The sequence below is a fragment of the Rutidosis leptorrhynchoides genome, chromosome 11, assembly GCF_046630445.1.
Source record: "Rutidosis leptorrhynchoides isolate AG116_Rl617_1_P2 chromosome 11, CSIRO_AGI_Rlap_v1, whole genome shotgun sequence".
Taxonomy (NCBI): Eukaryota; Viridiplantae; Streptophyta; class Magnoliopsida; order Asterales; family Asteraceae; genus Rutidosis; species Rutidosis leptorrhynchoides.
In genome coordinates, this window is record NC_092343.1 from 288984195 (window position 1) to 289004240 (window position 20046).

At 36.6% G+C, this 20046-nt stretch overlaps 1 protein-coding gene across 1 annotated transcript; it reads right to left on the minus strand.

The window, feature by feature from the left end:
- Window positions 1-4721: 4721 nt before the first annotated feature.
- On the minus strand, window positions 4722-19695 carry LOC139876890 (fanconi-associated nuclease 1 homolog). The gene is made up of 15 exons (XM_071864293.1): window positions 19558-19695; window positions 19190-19346; window positions 18601-19088; window positions 18386-18490; window positions 18001-18265; window positions 17849-17911; window positions 9350-9424; window positions 9075-9193; window positions 8887-8957; window positions 8716-8803; window positions 8289-8429; window positions 7976-8208; window positions 7011-7284; window positions 5890-6123; window positions 4722-5326 (listed from the first exon to the last, which is right to left on the minus strand). The coding sequence occupies exons 1-15, from the start codon at window positions 19693-19695 to the stop codon at window positions 4883-4885; spliced, it is 2895 nt and encodes a 964-aa protein (XP_071720394.1). The 3' UTR covers window positions 4722-4882.
- Window positions 19696-20046: the final 351 nt, after the last annotated feature.

Sequence of the window (20046 nt, forward strand, 5' to 3'; positions counted from 1 at the left end):
GGTAGATTAAATAATAGCATAGTAGTAATATCATAACGGTAGGGTTGTTTCATAGTTCGTGGTTACAAGTTTTAGGAAAAAGGGAGATGACAATATATGGAGAAAGGTGGCGATGATGGTGGTTTGTAGTTGTGTACTCAGCCCGTAGCAACAAAAGTTGGAACAACGATTGTAACATCGACAGGAATACTGCAGCATACTAGTAGGAATGGCGAGGAAGAAAGGAAAAAGAAAGAAAAGAATTATATATATATATATATATATATATATATATATATATATATATATATATATATATATATATATATATATTGAAGGTCGTGGTTATGCAGGTTTGTTGTGAAGGTGATGTTTGTGTTGGTTTGATTCGTGACTTACAACCGAGTAAGAAAGAAAAAAAAACTAGAGAGAGAGGACAGAGAGAGAAGGATAGTGAGGGGAAGATAGGGTGAAGGTTGGTGATTGTGATGGTGGTGCGAGTTATGGTGATTCAATAGAGAAGAAGCTCGGCAAGGTGGTTCGATGGTGATGGTTCCTTCGGTTGTTAGGATGGTGGCTAAATGGAACCATGGTGACGATGTGGAAGAAGAAAGATGTTAAGGTGGTTGTATGGGTGTGGAGTTCTTGTAAAAGAAATGGTGGTGATTACTTACGCAAACATACATATTACATAAATTATATAAAAGTTAATGAAAGTGATTGGAAACTAAAAGGAGGGTTAGTGGATGTTGCCTCACGGATGTATGTATGTAGTTATATAGAAAATAGAAGATAGATAGATAAAGTCACCAAACACAATCAATTAATATCAATTAGGTACAGTATAATAATAATATAATAATATTATAAAGTTTGATAAATTGAAATGTAACCATACGTACAGCAAAGCAGCCATCCTATTGTGTCATTCTACCGACAGTTAAAAAGGTATTACATCGTACTCTGTTATTAATAAGTGGCGGATAAAAGTGTTTAGAAAAATTCCATCTTTTTAAATTAACTATATTTATTTTTATATGTATACACATTTATTTACAAATAATGGTTCGTGAATCGTCGAGACTAGTCGAAGGTCAATTGAATATATGAAACAGTTCAAAATTTTTGAGATCCAACCTAACAGACTTTGCTTATTGTATCAAAAATATTAAATCGTATCGAGAGTTTGGTTTAAAATTAGTCAAAACTTTCCTGGTCATGACAGACTGGATCATAAATCAATTCTGTGATAAGTATGTACCACCAGAAGCAATGTGTGTCACAACTGTTCGAGGATATCATCAAATCCTTAGGATTTGTAATGATTATGTACGAGTTTACTTTACCAATGGTTGGTCTAGAGTTGTTGAAGATCTAGACATACATTATTTGGATTTCTTGGTTTTCAATCTAATTAATGTCACCACTCTTGAGTTGTTAGTCTATCAACCAACTTGTATTGAAAGAATCACAACCTCATCTTTGCATTATCACTATCACAATTTGTTACCTCCACCAATGAAAGTGAAAATAGAACGAGATTTTGAAGTTTTGAATTGATCACAAGTGATGTTAACATACTGAATCAAAATTTGAAAGATGATCAATACATTCAGTTGCCAATAAATGAGGTTTATACAAATCCATATCCAAGCGCTAATGATGCTCTTGTGTACAAATTTACGATCCTTAAAGCTAGATGCCTGGTATATTTATAATACAAGTTTTCAATATCTTTATATGCATTTGAATATATTAATGTATTCTTACTTTATTGGTATATTTACATATATATTATGCATACTTTATATTATCTGCAGTTTTAATAGTTCTTTATGAATCTAACCTTTCATTAATAACAAAAGTTTTACATTTTTTATTTCAGCGAATTCCAAAAGAATGGTATGGTCTACCTGGTGTTTTTGCAGAGTCAAGTGTTACTATTTTAAATCTTGATCTGACAAAATTGAAGTGGGGGTTCAAAGCAGAGAAAGGAAATGACCTGAAGCTGACTGTTTCTGGTGGATGGTTACCATTTATCCGCATTAATGATTTGGCTGTTGGAGATGAATGTATTGTGACCTACAATGTTAGTGAACTAACATTCGTTCTAAAAGAAATCAAAAGGGTTGGAAAAAATTAACCATTAGCCTACATTAACCAAAGTAGCAGTTTACTATCAATTGAATGTTTTGTTTCTTAGGATGTTTAACAATCTTTTTTTTGTACACCAATGTGTAGACATTGATGTGTTTGTAATTACCATGTTCTTAATCATAACCTTTTTACTCTACGTTTAAAATGTTGCTTTCTACTCAAACATATTTATATGTCTATTTATAAAATTTATAAAATATATATAAAGTATAATTATTATATATGACAGTTTCTTTTATTTAATGTACCACTATCTTTCTGCTTATATACAACTAACTCTAACTTTTAATAATTTACGGTTAATTAAGTATTTTATATATAACTACCCACTAATGGCAGTTTTTGTTGATATCATAACTTCTCCACTTATAATAACCGCTCACGATCACCCCCACTATTGGCAGTTTTTGTTGATTTCAAAACTTCTCCAATTATAATAACCGCTCACCATCACCCCTATAAAAAGACACTCGGCCGAACTTTTTTACAAAACACATTAAAACACACTAAAAATGTATACACCAGACATTGTCCTTACTTTTACATTCAATCCTAACTGCTCAAATCTCACCAAATGTTTGCAAGATTCAGTTTTCAAATCGGGAAAAAATGCTACATTTCTTCCATGTTTTTTCAAATTGATGATGGATAAGGTTATTAGTGAAATCACTGATAAGCAATTGTTTGGCAAAGTTAAACAAGGTTTGTTATTATTATTAGTATTCATACTTATCTGAAATGAGTTGCCTAAATTTAACATTAATGAAAATATTTTCCGTTCAACTGATCTAAATAAAAAAAATTAAACAAAACACAAACCATTTGATGATAATTGTTATTTCGAAACAGATGAATTGCAAAGAATAAGTTTTAAAAATTAGTTGAACTGAAATTATATACATTTTCACTCATTTACGATTATATTTAGCATTATAAGAAGCAATAATTTAACACTTACCATTCATATTACTTACAAATAATTCTATTTTTTTATGTAGTTATTTACACAGTTGAATGTAAGAAAAGAGTTCTTCCTCACTCTCATATAAGCCTCTTCCTTGATCAACAAGACAAAAAGTTTGGTCCTGAAGATGTATACAACTTTTTTTGGGCTGGCAAAGGAATCTAACATTACAGATCCCCAAATATTTGAGGTTTTCAATCATATGATGATACATGTTCCAGCAGCATTCAAATTTGCAACTTGTACTTGCATTGAGGATATTACCAAGTCTACCATTGGACATGGATCAGTACTTTCGAAAAACGAGGATGGTGTACTGAAAACTGCCGAGTTGTAAATATAGATGTTCAACATTTAGATAAAGAGTATTTAATTGTGATGTTTAAGGATTTCATGAGTTAAAGTTTAAGTTGAATTTGTTTAGGGAGTTTGTTTCATGCTACTACTTTGTTTTTATTTGCTTCATCATCTATTACTATGAATTTATGAATCTCTACTCTACCTGTATTTGTTCATCCCTATCTCATGTTCATAATATTTTATGTAACTTTTTTTTTTTTAGCATCGTCTTCGATCACTTTTCATTGAAAATATACTTTCTTCATCAATTTTAGTAGATGTAACGTTTCATTCATTATACTCAACTTTTTTAGTTTAAATTGCACTACATTCTATTAATATTAATCTTTGAAAAATACCTGCGATATCATCTAAAGGGACATTCTTTTTCAGCACTAATTTACGTTATATTCATTAATAATGAATTTAACATAAAGTATCTCCTTAAAGGCAACTGGCAACTAGATGAAAGCCATGTTTCATACAATATATTATACTAACATTCTCCTGAGACATAAACGCTAGGTCAAATCGTACAATCTTAGTCTGACAATTTTGCTGGCCACTGTCAAAATTACTGATCTCAAACAGATCAAAATGAGTCTAGATCTACAGGTTTGGTTCTTTGAGTTATTAAGAGAACCATAAACATGTAGCCAGTTAGTTCTAAATATAAGGGCATATTTTCAAACTCTTTTGATACAATGACAAAATTTTCAGTCAACGAACTACGCATGTTGTTAGTCCCGATTAACAACCTAAAACTTTACAGTGATCAATTAACAAGATTACCTCTATTAATTATATGAATTAACAAGATGCCAACAACTTGCCTTTCAAAAAAAAAAAATAATAATAAAAATATATGAATTAACAAGGCTAAAACAAGTTGCGGAATAATTGATTTATTATGAAATAAGAACGAACACAAGATAAATAATAAGAACAATTGAAAGAGAAGATTTGATTATTTGAAATTGATAAGTAGAAATGAGATACATATCATCTATATTTAAGATTGAGATCAAGGAAGTATAATCCCCTCAAGTTTGACAATATTGTGTTTCCTATCTAACAAACCAATAAAATAGGAAACAAGATAATATCGTATCCAACCAAATCTTCTATCATAATTCAGAGATATTCACTTGGATGTAATCTCTTCATTCTTATCTTCAAAGATATACGCGTATTCGATTAAGTCTTCAGGCTATCAGTTATCGTTCAGAGTCTGTATCTTCATAAGCTTCTTGACTCTAAACCCAGACTCTATATTCCAGACTCTATATTATAGACTTAAGTATACTTAGCCAAAAGATAGTTTGACTCATCAGATTCTAAACAAAGATATTTTCCCAACACATGTATACCTAAAACCAATAACATATATGGAGTATATAAATAACATGAACCTGATCATATGAATGTATGATCTGATAGCCTTTACTCTGAAACTGGAGGATTGACCTTGCAAACCTCAACATTGAACCCAGAATCCATAAAGAACAAAAGCCATGCACGTTGTTGTTCAGAAAGACGATCGCGGGGCCCTTTAACTTCAACAAGCTTGGCCTCACCACTATATTCTGAATTGAAACGCCATAATAGTAGATCTGGCATACCACTCGACCAACTCCTGTAGTCTTGTGCCAGGTGTCGACATATGGAGGCCAGACAACCGCCACCTATACATGACACAACTGCTCGAAGTTGGGTCAACGAATGTTTGTCCCAGTTAATGCCTTTACATGATGTTCCTAGATGTGATTCCCATGAAGTTATCAGTATTTCCTCGGCCATGCCTTCCAGGATATTTACTAGTAAAGGTTCTATTATACTTTTTCTGGCTTCATAAAAGTAATCTGTGTCTAGATCTAAGGGAGAAATCTGTAACAGATATGAACAAGCAAGTCAGATAAAATCTTATATGCGTGTTTGCTTTAATCGGGTATACAAATATATACTACTTTTTACTCTTTACGTCAGCTACAAATGTACATGTGTAAAAACAAATTAGGTGTGTTGGGTGGGTTGTAAAACAGTTATATATATTATATTCGGGTATACAAATAGACGATTATAAAGACTATTGTTAAATATCTTTGAACTGATCAATGCAACTGAAAAGGCTTTAAGCTTTTGAAACTCTTTGGAGATATAATAATAACACAAACCAAGTTGGTTTAATGGCATGAAAAAAATGGGTCTAGAACCAACCAGACCTAGCCCGACCCATAACCTGACCCGGGTATCAACCCAACTAGTTCAACCCATTTTTAAAGTCGAATTTCGACCCATTGCCGGTTTGATCTTTGACCCTACCCGACCCATTTTCCGGGTATAAAACTAACGCATTCCTGATCAGATAGATGCAACTTGTAACATGTATCAACACTAAAGAAACTGAGAAGTAGAAACATTTGTTCCGTGAAGTAGTGATAAAGCAGTACCTGAAATCGGGTAAGAAAGACATTTGGGACATCAGCAAAGATGACATCCCACATAAGAAGACCGAAAAGGGTAAGCCAAACGCCACTTTCTGAATGTACACCTTGCCATCCACCGCCTTCTTCTGCGTAATACTGCAAGGCAAGTTCCTCGACACCACATTGTTGTCCATCTTCACCATAAAACCTGCTCTTTGTCCCCGTTTTGCAGTTAAGTGGCCTACCTTGAACGTGAACCTAGATGATTGTTACAAAAAAAAAAAAAAAAAAAAAAAAAAAAAAAAGCTATTTAAGTAAAAAAAACAGCTAAATCCATTTTAACTTAAATATGAGAAGTGGTAGTTAACAAGTTGTAAAACATCAATACTTTGTAGCAGTGACTTATAAACACTTCTTATCCATTTTAACTTTCCAACAAACAATTATTGTAGTCAGTGTTGAAGAACTCGGAATTACCCGGCAACTTCTCGGTTTTTGCAACTCCAGGAGTACTCGGCGTTGATTCGTTCAAAAAACGGTCAACTTCGGTCAAACTTGAGCAATACTCGGAAGATTCAGTCAACACTCGGACAAAACAAGGGATTACTCAAAAAATCGTCAAATTTCACTCACGATTCGGCCAAAACTCGAGATTACTCGGATAATAAATCAAAGTCCAACTTGGTCAACATCCGAGTACTCCCGAGTAGTGATTTTTGCAACCTTGATTGCAATTAATAACAATAGCGTTGTTTTTCTTTTCTTTATTTTTTTTGGTTTCTTATACGACTAAGTTTTACCCAAATCAACGAATTTACAAGTTGATGGGTCAAAATTGCCACCTCTACCTGGACATCATAATTTCACGTGTACAAAAACTAAAAAAAGATGATGAATTTGTAATTTAAAAAGTCTAAACTGACAAGTTTAACAACCTCGTGGATCTTTCTTTTCTAAGACTCTGAAAAACTAGGAACTTCCCACCACCCACAAAGCTATCTTAGGAAGGTTTAATCTATAAGTTGATGGATCTAAATTGCCACTTCTAGCTACAAATCTATGTATAAAAACTAAAAAAAGATAATGGATTTCTAATTTTAGGAATACCCAGAAGAAGAAGTATAAACTGACAAGTAACGAACAACCTCGGGAATCTTCCTTTTAACAGACTCTGAAAAGCAAGGAACTTTCCATCTTCTTGGTGGTTTTCCCAGTCGAAGTACCCGCCTTTGCAGTGCTATTCTCGACCCAGCACGAACCCATAGATCATCCAAACCCGTTTCAGCAACAGACAGGCTGTCACTGATACGCCCCAAATGTTCCAAATCAATGGACAGTCTTAATGTCCAATAACCTCTTCTTCTGTCGTTAGTAAATTTGAGCAATAGGTGTTTAAGCAAATCTATCGCATCATTGTACCTGAGTGAAAATGAAAATAAAATACATATTACATATATATTATAATTTTAAAAAGAAAATTTACATGAGTAGATGTGGAAAAATGACCAAGCCAAGCAAGTTCAGAACGGGTTACTCTATTGCTGCAAGTATAGTAGAAAAACACATTTTCTTGTCCAAAATTGTTTACGTTGTTATTACCATACAAAACTAATTTTTTTTTTATATATTAAAGAATAGGGTCTTACGCATCGTAATAGACTTTGAGTGTTTTCGACCCATTTCACTTTTGAAGTGATATTAAAAGTTAACCAAGTGGGCTGAGCTGTTAAAGGTGACTATACCACGAATCAAGCGGGTAAACAGATAAACTGATAAGGTTTTCTCTGTTCAGGCTATTAGGGAAATGGAGTTTTTAACACGTGAATATACCCGAATCAAATGGATAAACTGATAAGGTTTTCTCTGTTCAGGCTATCCAGAAAAAATGGAGTCTTTAACACATGAATATACCCGAATCAAATAAAAAAACTGATAAGATTTTTCCTGTTCAGGCTACCCGGGGAAAGGGAGTAAGAACTCTTTTAGAAATATCAGGCCCTAATTACTAAGCTATCTTGGGATGGTTTTAACCCGAATTGACCCATTCAATAGTTTATAAGTGAAAAAAAAAACAATGAAACCTCGCTGAGAGAGATATCTGAACCCATACCTACGTTCAGACTCAAGAAAGGAAACACCTAACAGAACCACTTTTGAGTAGATCCATAAAGCTGAAAAACATGGAAAGGGTACTACAGACAATCGTTGTTTTGAGGTTGATAATTGCGTTGTTTTTGTCTCCGGTTTGGATATCTTAGAGTCAGATATAGAAATACATCTCAAGACCATTGATGAGTTATTTTCATCAAGAGATTCATCCATAATTTGTGCCACTTCAAGTGCCTATTAATATATTACAACCAGTTATTAGTTTAGTAAAGCTACATAATACCCTAAAACAAGTGACGGTATTTCAATATTACCTCCTCGTAAGCTAGTAAATCGTTCCGACTAGAAAATATCTGGTTGGTGACAACACATTTGTAGGTTGGATATTTAACAATTCCCATATCCACAAGTAGAAATTCTGACAGATCTTGCTCTCCGTTACAGAAGAAAAGTCTCTGTACATAACCAACAAAAAAAAAGTGTATATAAAATTATTGCTATATATATAGAGTATGATAACTTGGTGTAGTTTAGACTTAAGACAACTGGATATTTGGATTAGAATTGCTCCTGCAACTACCATTTAAACATAAACATCCAGATATTGGTTTATTTCAAAATTGAAAAAAAAGTTCTAAAAAATAATCAAAACAAACATCGGATGTATCTATTGTTACTAAAAATTTTAAAACTAACATGTAGCATACATACTACACACCCTCTTAATGTAAAATGCATTACCTCAGCACGCCATATCAAGGAATTAGCTTCTGAAGAAATACGTATGCAGGGGCCAGATTTCTCGATAGCCAGGTTTTTTAGCAGTGAGCTGCGAAATATATATAATTATCATTGAGAGATGAAAATAAGTAAGCACAAACAAAGCAGTTAACTTGAATACAAAATCAGCACCTTGATCCATCCACATAGGCAGAAAGAAGTGAAGATATGAACTCCTGTTTGCGTGAACTATTACTGCATTTCTATATAAATGATAAGACGTAGCAGAAGAACATACAAAATTTATGTTAAACAGTCACGTAAGATTTGAGTTTCCAAAGTCGTACACGTTAGGTTTAAAAATATAATGAAATGCAGACCTTACTAGTTATGGATAATATTTCCCGCAGCTCACTGACATTAAGAATGTTCAAAATCCCTTCTAAATCATCTTTTTGTAATTCACTCATGGTTTCAATACAACAAACATAACCTGCTTCTGCATAACGACAACATATAAAGCCTCATTAATATCAGAGACATTAAATTATATCCTTACAACTATGAGAAAACAATAACTGTAGTGTAAAATATATAAATAGATTACAGCTATGAGAAAACATAATTGTAGTATATGGTATAAATAGATTATTACCAGACAGTTCTTGTACTGCAACTTGGTAGTCGAGTATTTCAGCATAAGAGATATTAGACATCCGAAACCAAGGCCCTGAAATATTAAACAAACTAAAAAATTTAATACTGCATGATCTAATGTTTAAGGGATGTAACACCCGTTTTTCAGTTACACGTTATTTCGAGCGTCATTCGAAATACGAGGCATGTAAGTGTATATTTGGATCCCAAATAAAGTTGGAGTTGATGTTCTAAAACCTTACCATTGGATAGTAAATCTCATTACGTTTCCAACGATATTTGATTCGTCGAAAACGGAGTTACGGTTTGAAAGTTACGACCAAAACAAGTTCAGTTTCAGACTCAGTTCATTGGGACTCCGTCCAGACTTTAGGACGCCGTCCAACAATGAAGGCTAGGACGCCGTCCAAGCTTTTTGGACGCCGTCCAGAAGGCCTGACGGGCCAGCAGCTCTATTTTACTCAAATTAAAAGGGGTATTTGAGTCTTTTCACTTGGGGGTCGGTTTTGAGTCATTAAAACTGATCTACTCTCATTCTTATCCCCATTTCACCTTCTCAAACACTCTCATCAAACCCTAGTGAGAGAGAGAGGTTCTAGAGAGAGAGTTGGGGATTTGGAGAAGAAGAAGTGGGATTCGGGTCGGGTCTCAAGAGTTAAAGTTGTTCACCTCGTTCGCGGCTACATTTTGGTGGTATTGGTAAGTCTCAAATCCGAAATTCATTGTGTTAATTTGATATTCATGTTAGGGTTTGAGTTGTTTAAGTTGTGAAACCCGTTTAGATGACAAAGTGGGTTTATTGTGACTAGCTATTTTGATATTTTGCGGGTTTGGGTTGGTTAATGATTTAAGCATGTTTAAGGTTTGTAAGTAGGGTATAATCACTAGTATTAGTGATTTTAGGAGTGTTGGAATTTGTAAGACCCATTTGGGGGTAAAATGGGTGAATTTGGGTTATGTTGAGATAAGAAAAACCCTAATAGCTATGATCTAGGGTTCGGCTATGTGAATTGAAGTTGTAAGTGTTAAATGGATGTTTAAACAATTGTGTTAAGCGTTAAATGACATTTTAATGAAAGTAATCGTGAGAAACGTTTTTAGGTTAAAATGTACTTGTTTAAATGGGTCGGAATTACCACCCGTAGTGGTAATTGGTTAAGTCCATTTTAGGTGTCTAAATGGGCGGATTGTGGTTGTAGGTATAAACCCTCGATTAAGGGTGTTGAAGTCGAATTCTCTCGTAGAGAATGTGTGTTGATTGTTTGTATATCTATATGCGTATTATAGGTAAAAGGTTTGCTCGGTTGCTTTTGGAGGCGATTTACATTTATGACTTGTGCGGGCAATTCGAGGTGAGTGGAATAATTATATGCGTATGTATATAATGTATCTATTTGTTGTAGCGTGAAAGGTGTAGTGTCGAGGTGTTAAGACACCACGTTTCACGTGAAGAGTGTAGCATCGAGGTGTTAAGATGCCACTCGGGTGTAGCATCGAGGTATTAAGATGCCACCTAGGAGTGTAGTGTCGAGGTGTTAAGACACCACTCCGTAAAAATAATGAGTGATGCATCGAGGTGTTAAGATGCCACTCGGGGTGATGTGCCGAGGTGTTAAGGTGCCACCCTAGGGGTTAGTGGTGCGTTAAGTGCCCTAACGGATGTTATGAACACCGATGGCGTTTTCGCGAGCGCCGTTCCCTTGTACTATTGGTTAACCATGGTTATTTGTGTTGTAAGCATATTATATTATTCGAGTTATATTTATATGCGGTTGTTATGCTAGCTAGTGGTATTGGAGATTTATAGCTTGTTATTGTGACGATAAGCTAATTGTGTTTGCTAGCATGTTTGCGGTTTGTGTAAGTGTATGCAAGTAGGTATAATTATATATGTATTCGTATAATTATTGCATTCACTAAGCTTTATGCTTACCCCTCTCGTTGTTTACCATTTTACAGGTATTTTGTTATGAAGCTAGCTAGTTGTTAGACTAGAGGCATAGGAGCGCTTGGGCTCGAAGGGGTAGCTTTTGGTTATATGGACGCGGATTGGGGATTTGGTAGTCTCCGGGATTATGCTCTTGGTATTGGGTTGGGTTATAGAGTCCTAATCCGTCTAAAGAGATAAATGGGTCGAAATCGCTACATTATTTGTAAAACGGGTCATTGTGGGCCCGGTGTTGTAAAACTTGTTTTTATGGTGGAAATATCTTAGTTTTACTTAATATGACATATTGTGAAATTGGTTACGTTTAAAAGTGTCGGGAAGCGGGTCTTCCACTCGCGTGTAATTAAAAAACTGATCAGTCCACTTTAGTTCATTTGGACACCGTCCAGAATCATGGGACGCCGTCCTGGTCTTCATCTCTGGACGCCGTCCAGATTATGGGACGCCGTCCAGATACGCTGTCTGACAAAAAAAAAAATTTAAGGCATGTTTTTGGTAAAACGATGTCGGGTTGTTACAAGTGGTATCAGAGCATAGTCTAAGAGAATTAGGTGACCTTGGAATAGGTTCCTAGTCTTAGACTTATTGACAGTGGTGCGTTATTTGCGAGACTTGTAGGAGTACGGGTCGGATTGAGATTTGTTAGTGCCTTAGAGTAGGTGACTAACTAGGACTAGTGCTTGTCCAATGTGAGATTATGTGGGGCCTTATTTCGCGTGTAAATTAGTGCCTTAGATTGCTAGTGCCTAATGTAAGTAGGCGAACTTGGACGTTGTTTTAGTGATAGTCACCTAGGTTGTAGGTTGACTTGTTGTTGCGGTGTACTTGTGTACATTTAGTATTTATATTGTATATAGGTATATATATACAGGTATCTTTTGTGCGGTATCCTAGGGATGAATCTATTGGGGAGATTCGTATGTTTGGCGGTTTTGAGTGATCAAGTTCACGGTAAGGACTTTGGTCATTCGAGTACTAGGAGTTATCGCGTGTTATTTTGTGTGAATGTTGCGTCAGTCCGGGTAAAGTACTTTGCGTGACCATGTGGAAATGGTAAGGTACGCATTTGTAATAGTGACCGATCATCATTATTACGAAAGTGTATCTTGACATCAAGCATGACATGACGAGTACCGAACGGAGGAAACGTGCATGGTTGGGGTAGATTCGGGATAAATGAGGAATCTTTATTGGTTCCTAGGTGATAGTTGTCTCGGGTGATGTGCTTGTAGTCACATCGGGTTCGTTGCGAGTCGAGAAATGTTATGGTGGATTCACTTAGTTAAGTGAGTGAGCAAACTCACGAGTTTGGTGCGTACTTAGTCACCCTATGTAGTGGGCGCACTATTAAGATTGTTATTGGTTTTAGTTACCCATCGTAACTAGGAAGATCGATTTACGTTTGCGTGTGTGCGACGAGGACTTGAATTCTGTAATGGAATGCGACAAGTCTAATGATTGTAGTTTTGAGTTGCACTCGGTAGAGTGTGTGGTTAGAGAATCGTGTTAGGATTCTTGTTGTGAGTCGCCTTGGAATTGGCGAATCGAGGAGTCTTCGGGTCGTTAAACTCATGGGAGTGGGACCCGTGTAATGTTGATTGCGTTAGTGTGTTGTAGATTGTAGGGCAACATTCCTAATGGAATATCCCTTGTAGTAGTGGTTTTATCGAAATGTAGAAGGGTGTAAGACTTGGTATCCCCGAGCATCTCCTTGTGTTAGATGAACGGCCTCATTAGGCTATATCGTTTGGCCTTGTGGTAACTGCGGGTAGCGTGTGATCGCTAGGAACTTTCGATAAGACAATAAACCGTAAGGTTGTCGGGTAGGTATGACTTCGGGTCATTATTATAGAGAGATGGGTGACATCGGGTGTATGGAACCTAAAGATCGATTTTCTAAAATTCATTTGATTGTGGTGGGAGTCTGCATGACACTGCGTCAGGTGCCTTTTTATACCTGCTAGTGTAATGTTCAACTCCGGTAGTGGTGTGATCACTTTGTGCTTAGGGTGCCCGTGAGATACCCTTGGGAGCATCGGAGATTATAATAGTGATCGACGGGTGATGGTAATTCGACGGTTGCGAAAGTCGAAGTTTAAGAGCATTGTGACGAATACTTCTTATGAAGTGACGGGTGAGCGAATCTTGTTGCTCTTAAGTGATAGACGGGTAGAGATGACCGGTGAGCCGGTGACGGACTTAATGGTCGGTTAGTCCGAAGGATATGATGAAGTGTTGACATTGTGGTGGATGCAATTATGGTGTCAGAATTGGTCACTCTTCTCCATGAGAGTGAGCAATTGTTGAAAAAGTTCATTGCGTGGAAGGGCGGGTGATCTCGACTGAGATGCACGACTGAGTAAGCGGAGTGACATATGCCTAGGCTTAGAGGCATATGTAGGACTTTGGTGGAGTTTGCTTTTCAAACAATTAAGGTAGTTAGTTGTGAATTGTGGTATGAATGTGCGATGTCATCGCGTGTACGACGTCTCAAGTGATTGTGCCTGTCGGCTCTGAGAGCTTAAAGCGAATTTGCGGTGAATTGATGTTTGTGACCAACGGTGAGAATGGTCAGGTGTGACGTGGAATTACAATTCCGCGGGATGTTATCATCTTAGCGGTGAGAATAGGGAGGTAAATCCTAAATGGGGGAGTTTTTACTGTCGCCCGAGGAAAACTCCAGTGGTGTTATGTATAGTGAAATGTCGGAGCGTACCGTGCTAAGCCTCAATAGGTATTCGGAGTTCCTAACGAGGAAGAGTGACGGGTTGCTAATGTCGACTCGAGATCGTGCTTTACGATTGTGAGTTATAACTCTGGAATGTTATGCGTGAAGATTGTGATGATGGGATCGAAGGAAGTGTAAGACTTCCTATGTAAGGTGGTCGTGTAGTACCAATGTGCGGTATGAGACCAAATGTGAAGTTTGAGATCCCGGAGTGAGAGAATGAAGTGTCGTTGCGAGTGCTCCCGTAGTGAAAAATCTGGGTTGTCATGAAACCCGGACAGTATAATTGAATGAGAACGAGTTCGATATCGTGGCGAATATCGTATTTTCCCTGTCGGGAAACGCAATCGTGAAGATTTTCAATGGATTATTCCACTTATTGGACGAATGTGAGGCGGAGAGTGTCGATTTTGACTGTCTCACATCGAGATACGCAGATGTTGTTTGTTTGCGAGAGTGTGCTCCCTAGTGATGCGACTGTTAGTTGCATTGAAATGTTGAGACCATCCTTAACGGACGGTCTAGGTAGGAAAGTTCACCCGGCGTGGTGAATATTTTTGTGAGTCGTGTGGCGAATTGCGGAAATTTTGTGATGATGATTCGCGACGGGATTTCGGTATACGAATAGCTTCTATGCTAGTACTAGGAAGCCGTATTGTATGGTTCAGAGGATAAACCCTATGACGATGTGTTGATGTTTCGTCTAATTCGTGGTGTATTATTGTCGTCCTGGATTAATCCAGTGACGTATAGTCGTGTGTGGATCAATCGGCGGGAAAGTGGTGCTTCTTAAGTGTTATAGCGGGGTTATTAAAATTTTTTCGTTGAAGGAATGATCCGGTGTAGAGCCGGAGGGAGTTTGGTTCTTGGCCTAAAGAATATTCAGGAATGATCGGTTGAGTAGTACGGTTATGAACCGAATGAGTACGAAATTTTAAGGAAGCATGAATCCTTCTCGATTTGGATTAATGTAAGACTTGGTTCGCGGCGTAGTGAATTTAGAAGATCGCATAGGGCGATATAGTTATGGATGACGCTTGTTGCGTGTTGCAGCCGTGAGAACTTGAAGGAAAATGTGGTATTTTTCGTATTTCCTAAATGGAAATTCTGGACGTTAAGTGTATGAGATATCGTTTATTGCGGTAGTGCACGCTAGTGATCATTAGCGTGTGGTGGTATCTTAGAATTCACGGATGATGTTATGGATGACGAGCTTTGTTGTGTTTTGTAGGAATCGTGAGGTGTGACGACGATGGTTGCCGGTGAATTGTCCTTCTTTTAGGACGATTGTGAAGTACGGTTGTTGTATTATGATGCGTTAGTGCACGAAACGAGGATTTGGATGAGTTTACTACTTGTGTGACTCCGCGTTGGAAGCGGAAATGTTCGTGGGAGAAGTGCTTAACTTCTAGTGTTTGTGCGGATCACGAGGACGTGATCCAATTTAAGTGGGGGAGAGTTGTAACACCCGTTTTTCAGTTACACGTTATTTCGAGCGTCATTCGAAATACGAGGCATGTAAGTGTATATTTGGATCCCAAATAAAGTTGGAGTTGATGTTCTAAAACCTTACCATTGGATAGTAAATCTCATTACGTTTCCAACGATATTTGATTCGTCGAAAACGGAATTACGGTTTGAAAGTTACGACCAAAACAAGTTCAGTTTCAGACTCAGTTCATTGGGACTCCGTCCAGACTTTAGGACGCCGTCCAACAATGAAGGTTAGGACGCCGTCCAAGCTTTTTGGACGCCGTCCAGAAGGCCTGACGGGCCAGCAGCTCTATTTTACTCAAATTAAAAGGGGTATTTGAGTCTTTTCACTTGGGGGTCGGTTTTGAGTCATTAAAACTGATCTACTCTCATTCTTATCCCCATTTCACCTTCTCAAACACTCTCATCAAACCCTAGTGAGAGAGAGAGGTTCTAGAGAGAGAGTTGGGGATTTGGAGAAGAAGAAGTGGGATTCGGGTCGGGTCTCAAGAGTTAAAGTTGTTCACCTCGTTCGCGGCTACATTTTGGTGGTATTGGTAAGTCTCAAATCCGAAATTCATTGTGTTAATTTGATATTCATGTTAGGGTTTGAGTTGTTTAAGTTGTGAAACCCGTTTAGATGACAAAGTGGGTTTATTGTGACTAGCTATTTTGATATTTTGCGGGTTTGGGTTGGTTAATGATTTAAGCATGTTTAAGGTTTGTAAGTAGGGTATAATCACTAGTATTAGTGATTTTAGGAGTGTTGGAATTTGTAAGACCCATTTGGGGGTAAAATGGGTGAATTTGGGTTATGTTGAGATAAGAAAAACCCTAATAGCTATGATCTAGGGTTCGGCTATGTGAATTGAAGTTGTAAGTGTTAAATGGATGTTTAAACAATTGTGTTAAGCGTTAAATGACATTTTAATGAAAGTAATCGTGAGAAACGTTTTTAGGTTAAAATGTACTTGTTTAAATGGGTCGGAATTACCACCCGTAGTGGTAATTGGTTAAGTCCATTTTAGGTGTCTAAATGGGCGGATTGTGGTTGTAGGTATAAACCCTCGATTAAGGGTGTTGAAGTCGAATTCTCTCGTAGAGAATGTGTGTTGATTGTTTGTATATCTATATGCGTATTATAGGTAAAAGGTTTGCTCGGTTGCTTTTGGAGGCGATTTACATTTATGACTTGTGCGGGCAATTCGAGGTGAGTGGAATAATTATATGCGTATGTATATAATGTATCTATTTGTTGTAGCGTGAAAGGTGTAGTGTCGAGGTGTTAAGACACCACGTTTCACGTGAAGAGTGTAGCATCGAGGTGTTAAGATGCCACTCGGGTGTAGCATCGAGGTGTTAAGATGCTACCTAGGAGTGTAGTGTCGAGGTGTTAAGACACCACTCCGTAAAAATAATGAGTGATACATCGAGGTGTTAAGATGCCACTCGGGGTGATGTGCCGAGGTGTTAAGGTGCCACCCTAAGGGTTAGTGGTGCGAGGTGTTAAGTGCCCTAACGGATGTTATGAACACCGATGGCGTTTTCGCGAGCGCCGTTCCCTTGTACTATTGGTTAACCATGGTTATTTGTGTTGTAAGCATATTATATTATTCGAGTTATATTTATATGCGGTTGTTATGCTAGCTCGTGGTATTGGATATTTATAGCTTGTTATTGTGACGATAAGCTAATTGTGTTTGCTAGCATGTTTGCGGTTTGTGTAAGTGTATGCAAGTAGGTATAATTATATATGTATTCGTATAATTATTGCATTCACTAAGCTTTATGCTTACCCCTCTCGTTGTTTACCATTTTACAGGTATTTTGTTATGAAGCTAGCTAGTTGTTAGACTAGAGGCATAGGAGCGCTTGGGCTCGAAGGGGTAGCTTTTGGTTATATGGACGCGGATTGGGGATTTGGTAGTCTCCGGGATTATGCTCTTGGTATTAGGTTGGGTTATAGAGTCCTAATCCGTCTAAAGAGATAAATGGGTCGAAATCGCTACATTATTTGTAAAACGGGTAATTGTGGGCCCGGTGTTGTAAAACTTGTTTTTATGGTGGAAATATCTTAGTTTTACTTAATATGACATATTGTGAAATTGGTTACGTTTAAAAGTGTCGGGAAGCGGGTCTTCCACTCGCGTGTAATTAAAAAACTGATCAGTCCACTTTAGTTCATTTGGACGCCGTCCAGAATCATGGGACGCCGTCCTGGTCTTCATCTCTGGACGCCGTCCAGATTATGGGACGCCGTCCAGATACGCTGTCTGACAAAAAAAAATTTTAAGGCATGTTTTTGGTAAAACGATGTCGGGTTGTTACAAGGGATCAATAAACTCCACCTTTTCGTGTATAAAGACGAATAAAGAGCCGTTGACTATCATCAGAAAGTAGTAGAAAATTCTCTGCAAGCAAAAAACATGCATATATAGATATTATCAGTAACAAACTCCACAAACTAAGGACATTTATAGATGACAAGAAATATAAGTACCTAAAAAAGTTGTTTCATCAGGCGTGAAAACATGAGGAGTCGTCCTTAAAACCTCTTGCAGCAATAAGCGAAAATTATGTTGATACTTAATCATCCCAAGGGGAAGTGTCTCGTTTAATTTGACAGCGTTTAAAACATTTCGACATAATGACTTAAAAACCTGAGCTTTTTCATATTCTAGTTCAGTAGAAGATATCTTTTCTTGACACCAAATCTCAACTGGGACTATAGAATGAGAATGTTCAGGAACCGATTTAATGCGACCCTGCAAATACAACCCCATTGTATAAAATCATGCAATTAACACTTTAAATACATAAATAAACACATAAAGAGAAATGGAGACATTATATAGTGATGGCATATCATAAAAATGCTATTTTACCTCAAAACCCAGGTCAAATGTGTCCATTAACTTTGACAAATGTTCAGCTAGCTCTCTAGGTATATAACCAAGCACTTCACTACACTTATTATCTGTAGAAAGAACCTATAACATGTACAAGTCAGTTGGAATCAATATGTAAAATAGACATCTAATAAGCTTTTCCAAAAGAAAAAATTAAATAATATAAAAAAATAGACATCTAATAGATTTACCTTAATTGCATTAGGGTCCTTGCTATTATCAGGGTCTCTACATAGAGTAATATTATCTCCTGTATGTAATTCCTCTACATCACTAAACTTTCGGCCAACTATAAAAGTTGCAAGCGACTTTTCCGATATATCATCATCATCATCCTTAATAACACCATCATTTTCAGAGTTAACATTTTCATCATGATTTACAACTGAACCACATGTGATGATTGTGTCTTGATTCATTGAGGTTTCTTCAACTAAACCATCTTTAGGCATGAGTGAAACATTATCTGAACTTGAAAATGAGTCATATATGATACTGCTAGTTACCTCAGTACCTATCCCTCTTAAATTCGTTATTTTCGTATGATGACTAGTCGGATTAGACTTTGTATCATCAGAATCAGTCGGGTCAAGTTTCATTTTTGATTTGGAGCAAAAATTGAACTGAAGAAGTGTCTGCTGGCTTAATTTCCGTTTGGTCCCTCTTGCTAAACATGCATCTATATACAAGTGCATCCATTAAAATTCTGGTGATATTGCATTAAAATAAAAAAAATAAAAAATAAAAAAACAGAACAATAAGCTCAAATGAAATTTATACCTAAATGAGAATTAATCATGTACTCTTCACCTCGAATCATATTTCCGCAAACTGGACATGTAACCATATCCAAACACGAACCCTCAGTCACATTTTCACTACGTTCCTCAATCAATTTCTCTGGTTCCTTTTCATCTTTCACAATACTCGAACACAGCTACAAATCAAAAATGAAAACTTAAACATATATTGCAGATTTGCAGATATGAATCATTTTATCACATTAAGTAGTACATATACTACGGATTAATTATCATTTTGTGACTGAATTAAAGAATACAATACTGAGTATATATATTAAAATTATTTATATTATATTAATTAAAATATTAAAATAATATAATAATAATAATAATAATAATAATAACCTGAATTGGAGATGACATAATAGATTGACGGTTGGGGAGAAATCGACGGCGTTTACCGATTAATCTGATTAAACTTTCACGTCCTGTAAGCAGCATCGTTCGACTATTGCTGCTATTGGATTTTGACCTAATTTTCATATTTTCCCTCTTTCTTTATTGGGGGAATAAAGATACAGGTGAATTTATATATGACGCTTTATCCCGCCAAATTGAGGTACTGTTCCGGTGTGATAGGGTATACGTTTGGTTTTGTTCTGCCGCTTTTTTTAACGTGTCAGAATTTAATGGCTTTCAATTAATTTTCTAATATAAATAAATATAGATTTTTTTTTCCTGACCCAATGAGGTCTTAGATGTGGCAGTTTCAACATCTTCCTTGGGAAGTTTAAACTCTCTTTTTGTGTTCATCAAGTCTGTAAATCCGAAGCATATTCATGACACGGTGGTTGCGGATGTGGCTTCCTCGGTGTCGGAGAGTTTCATTTCTAA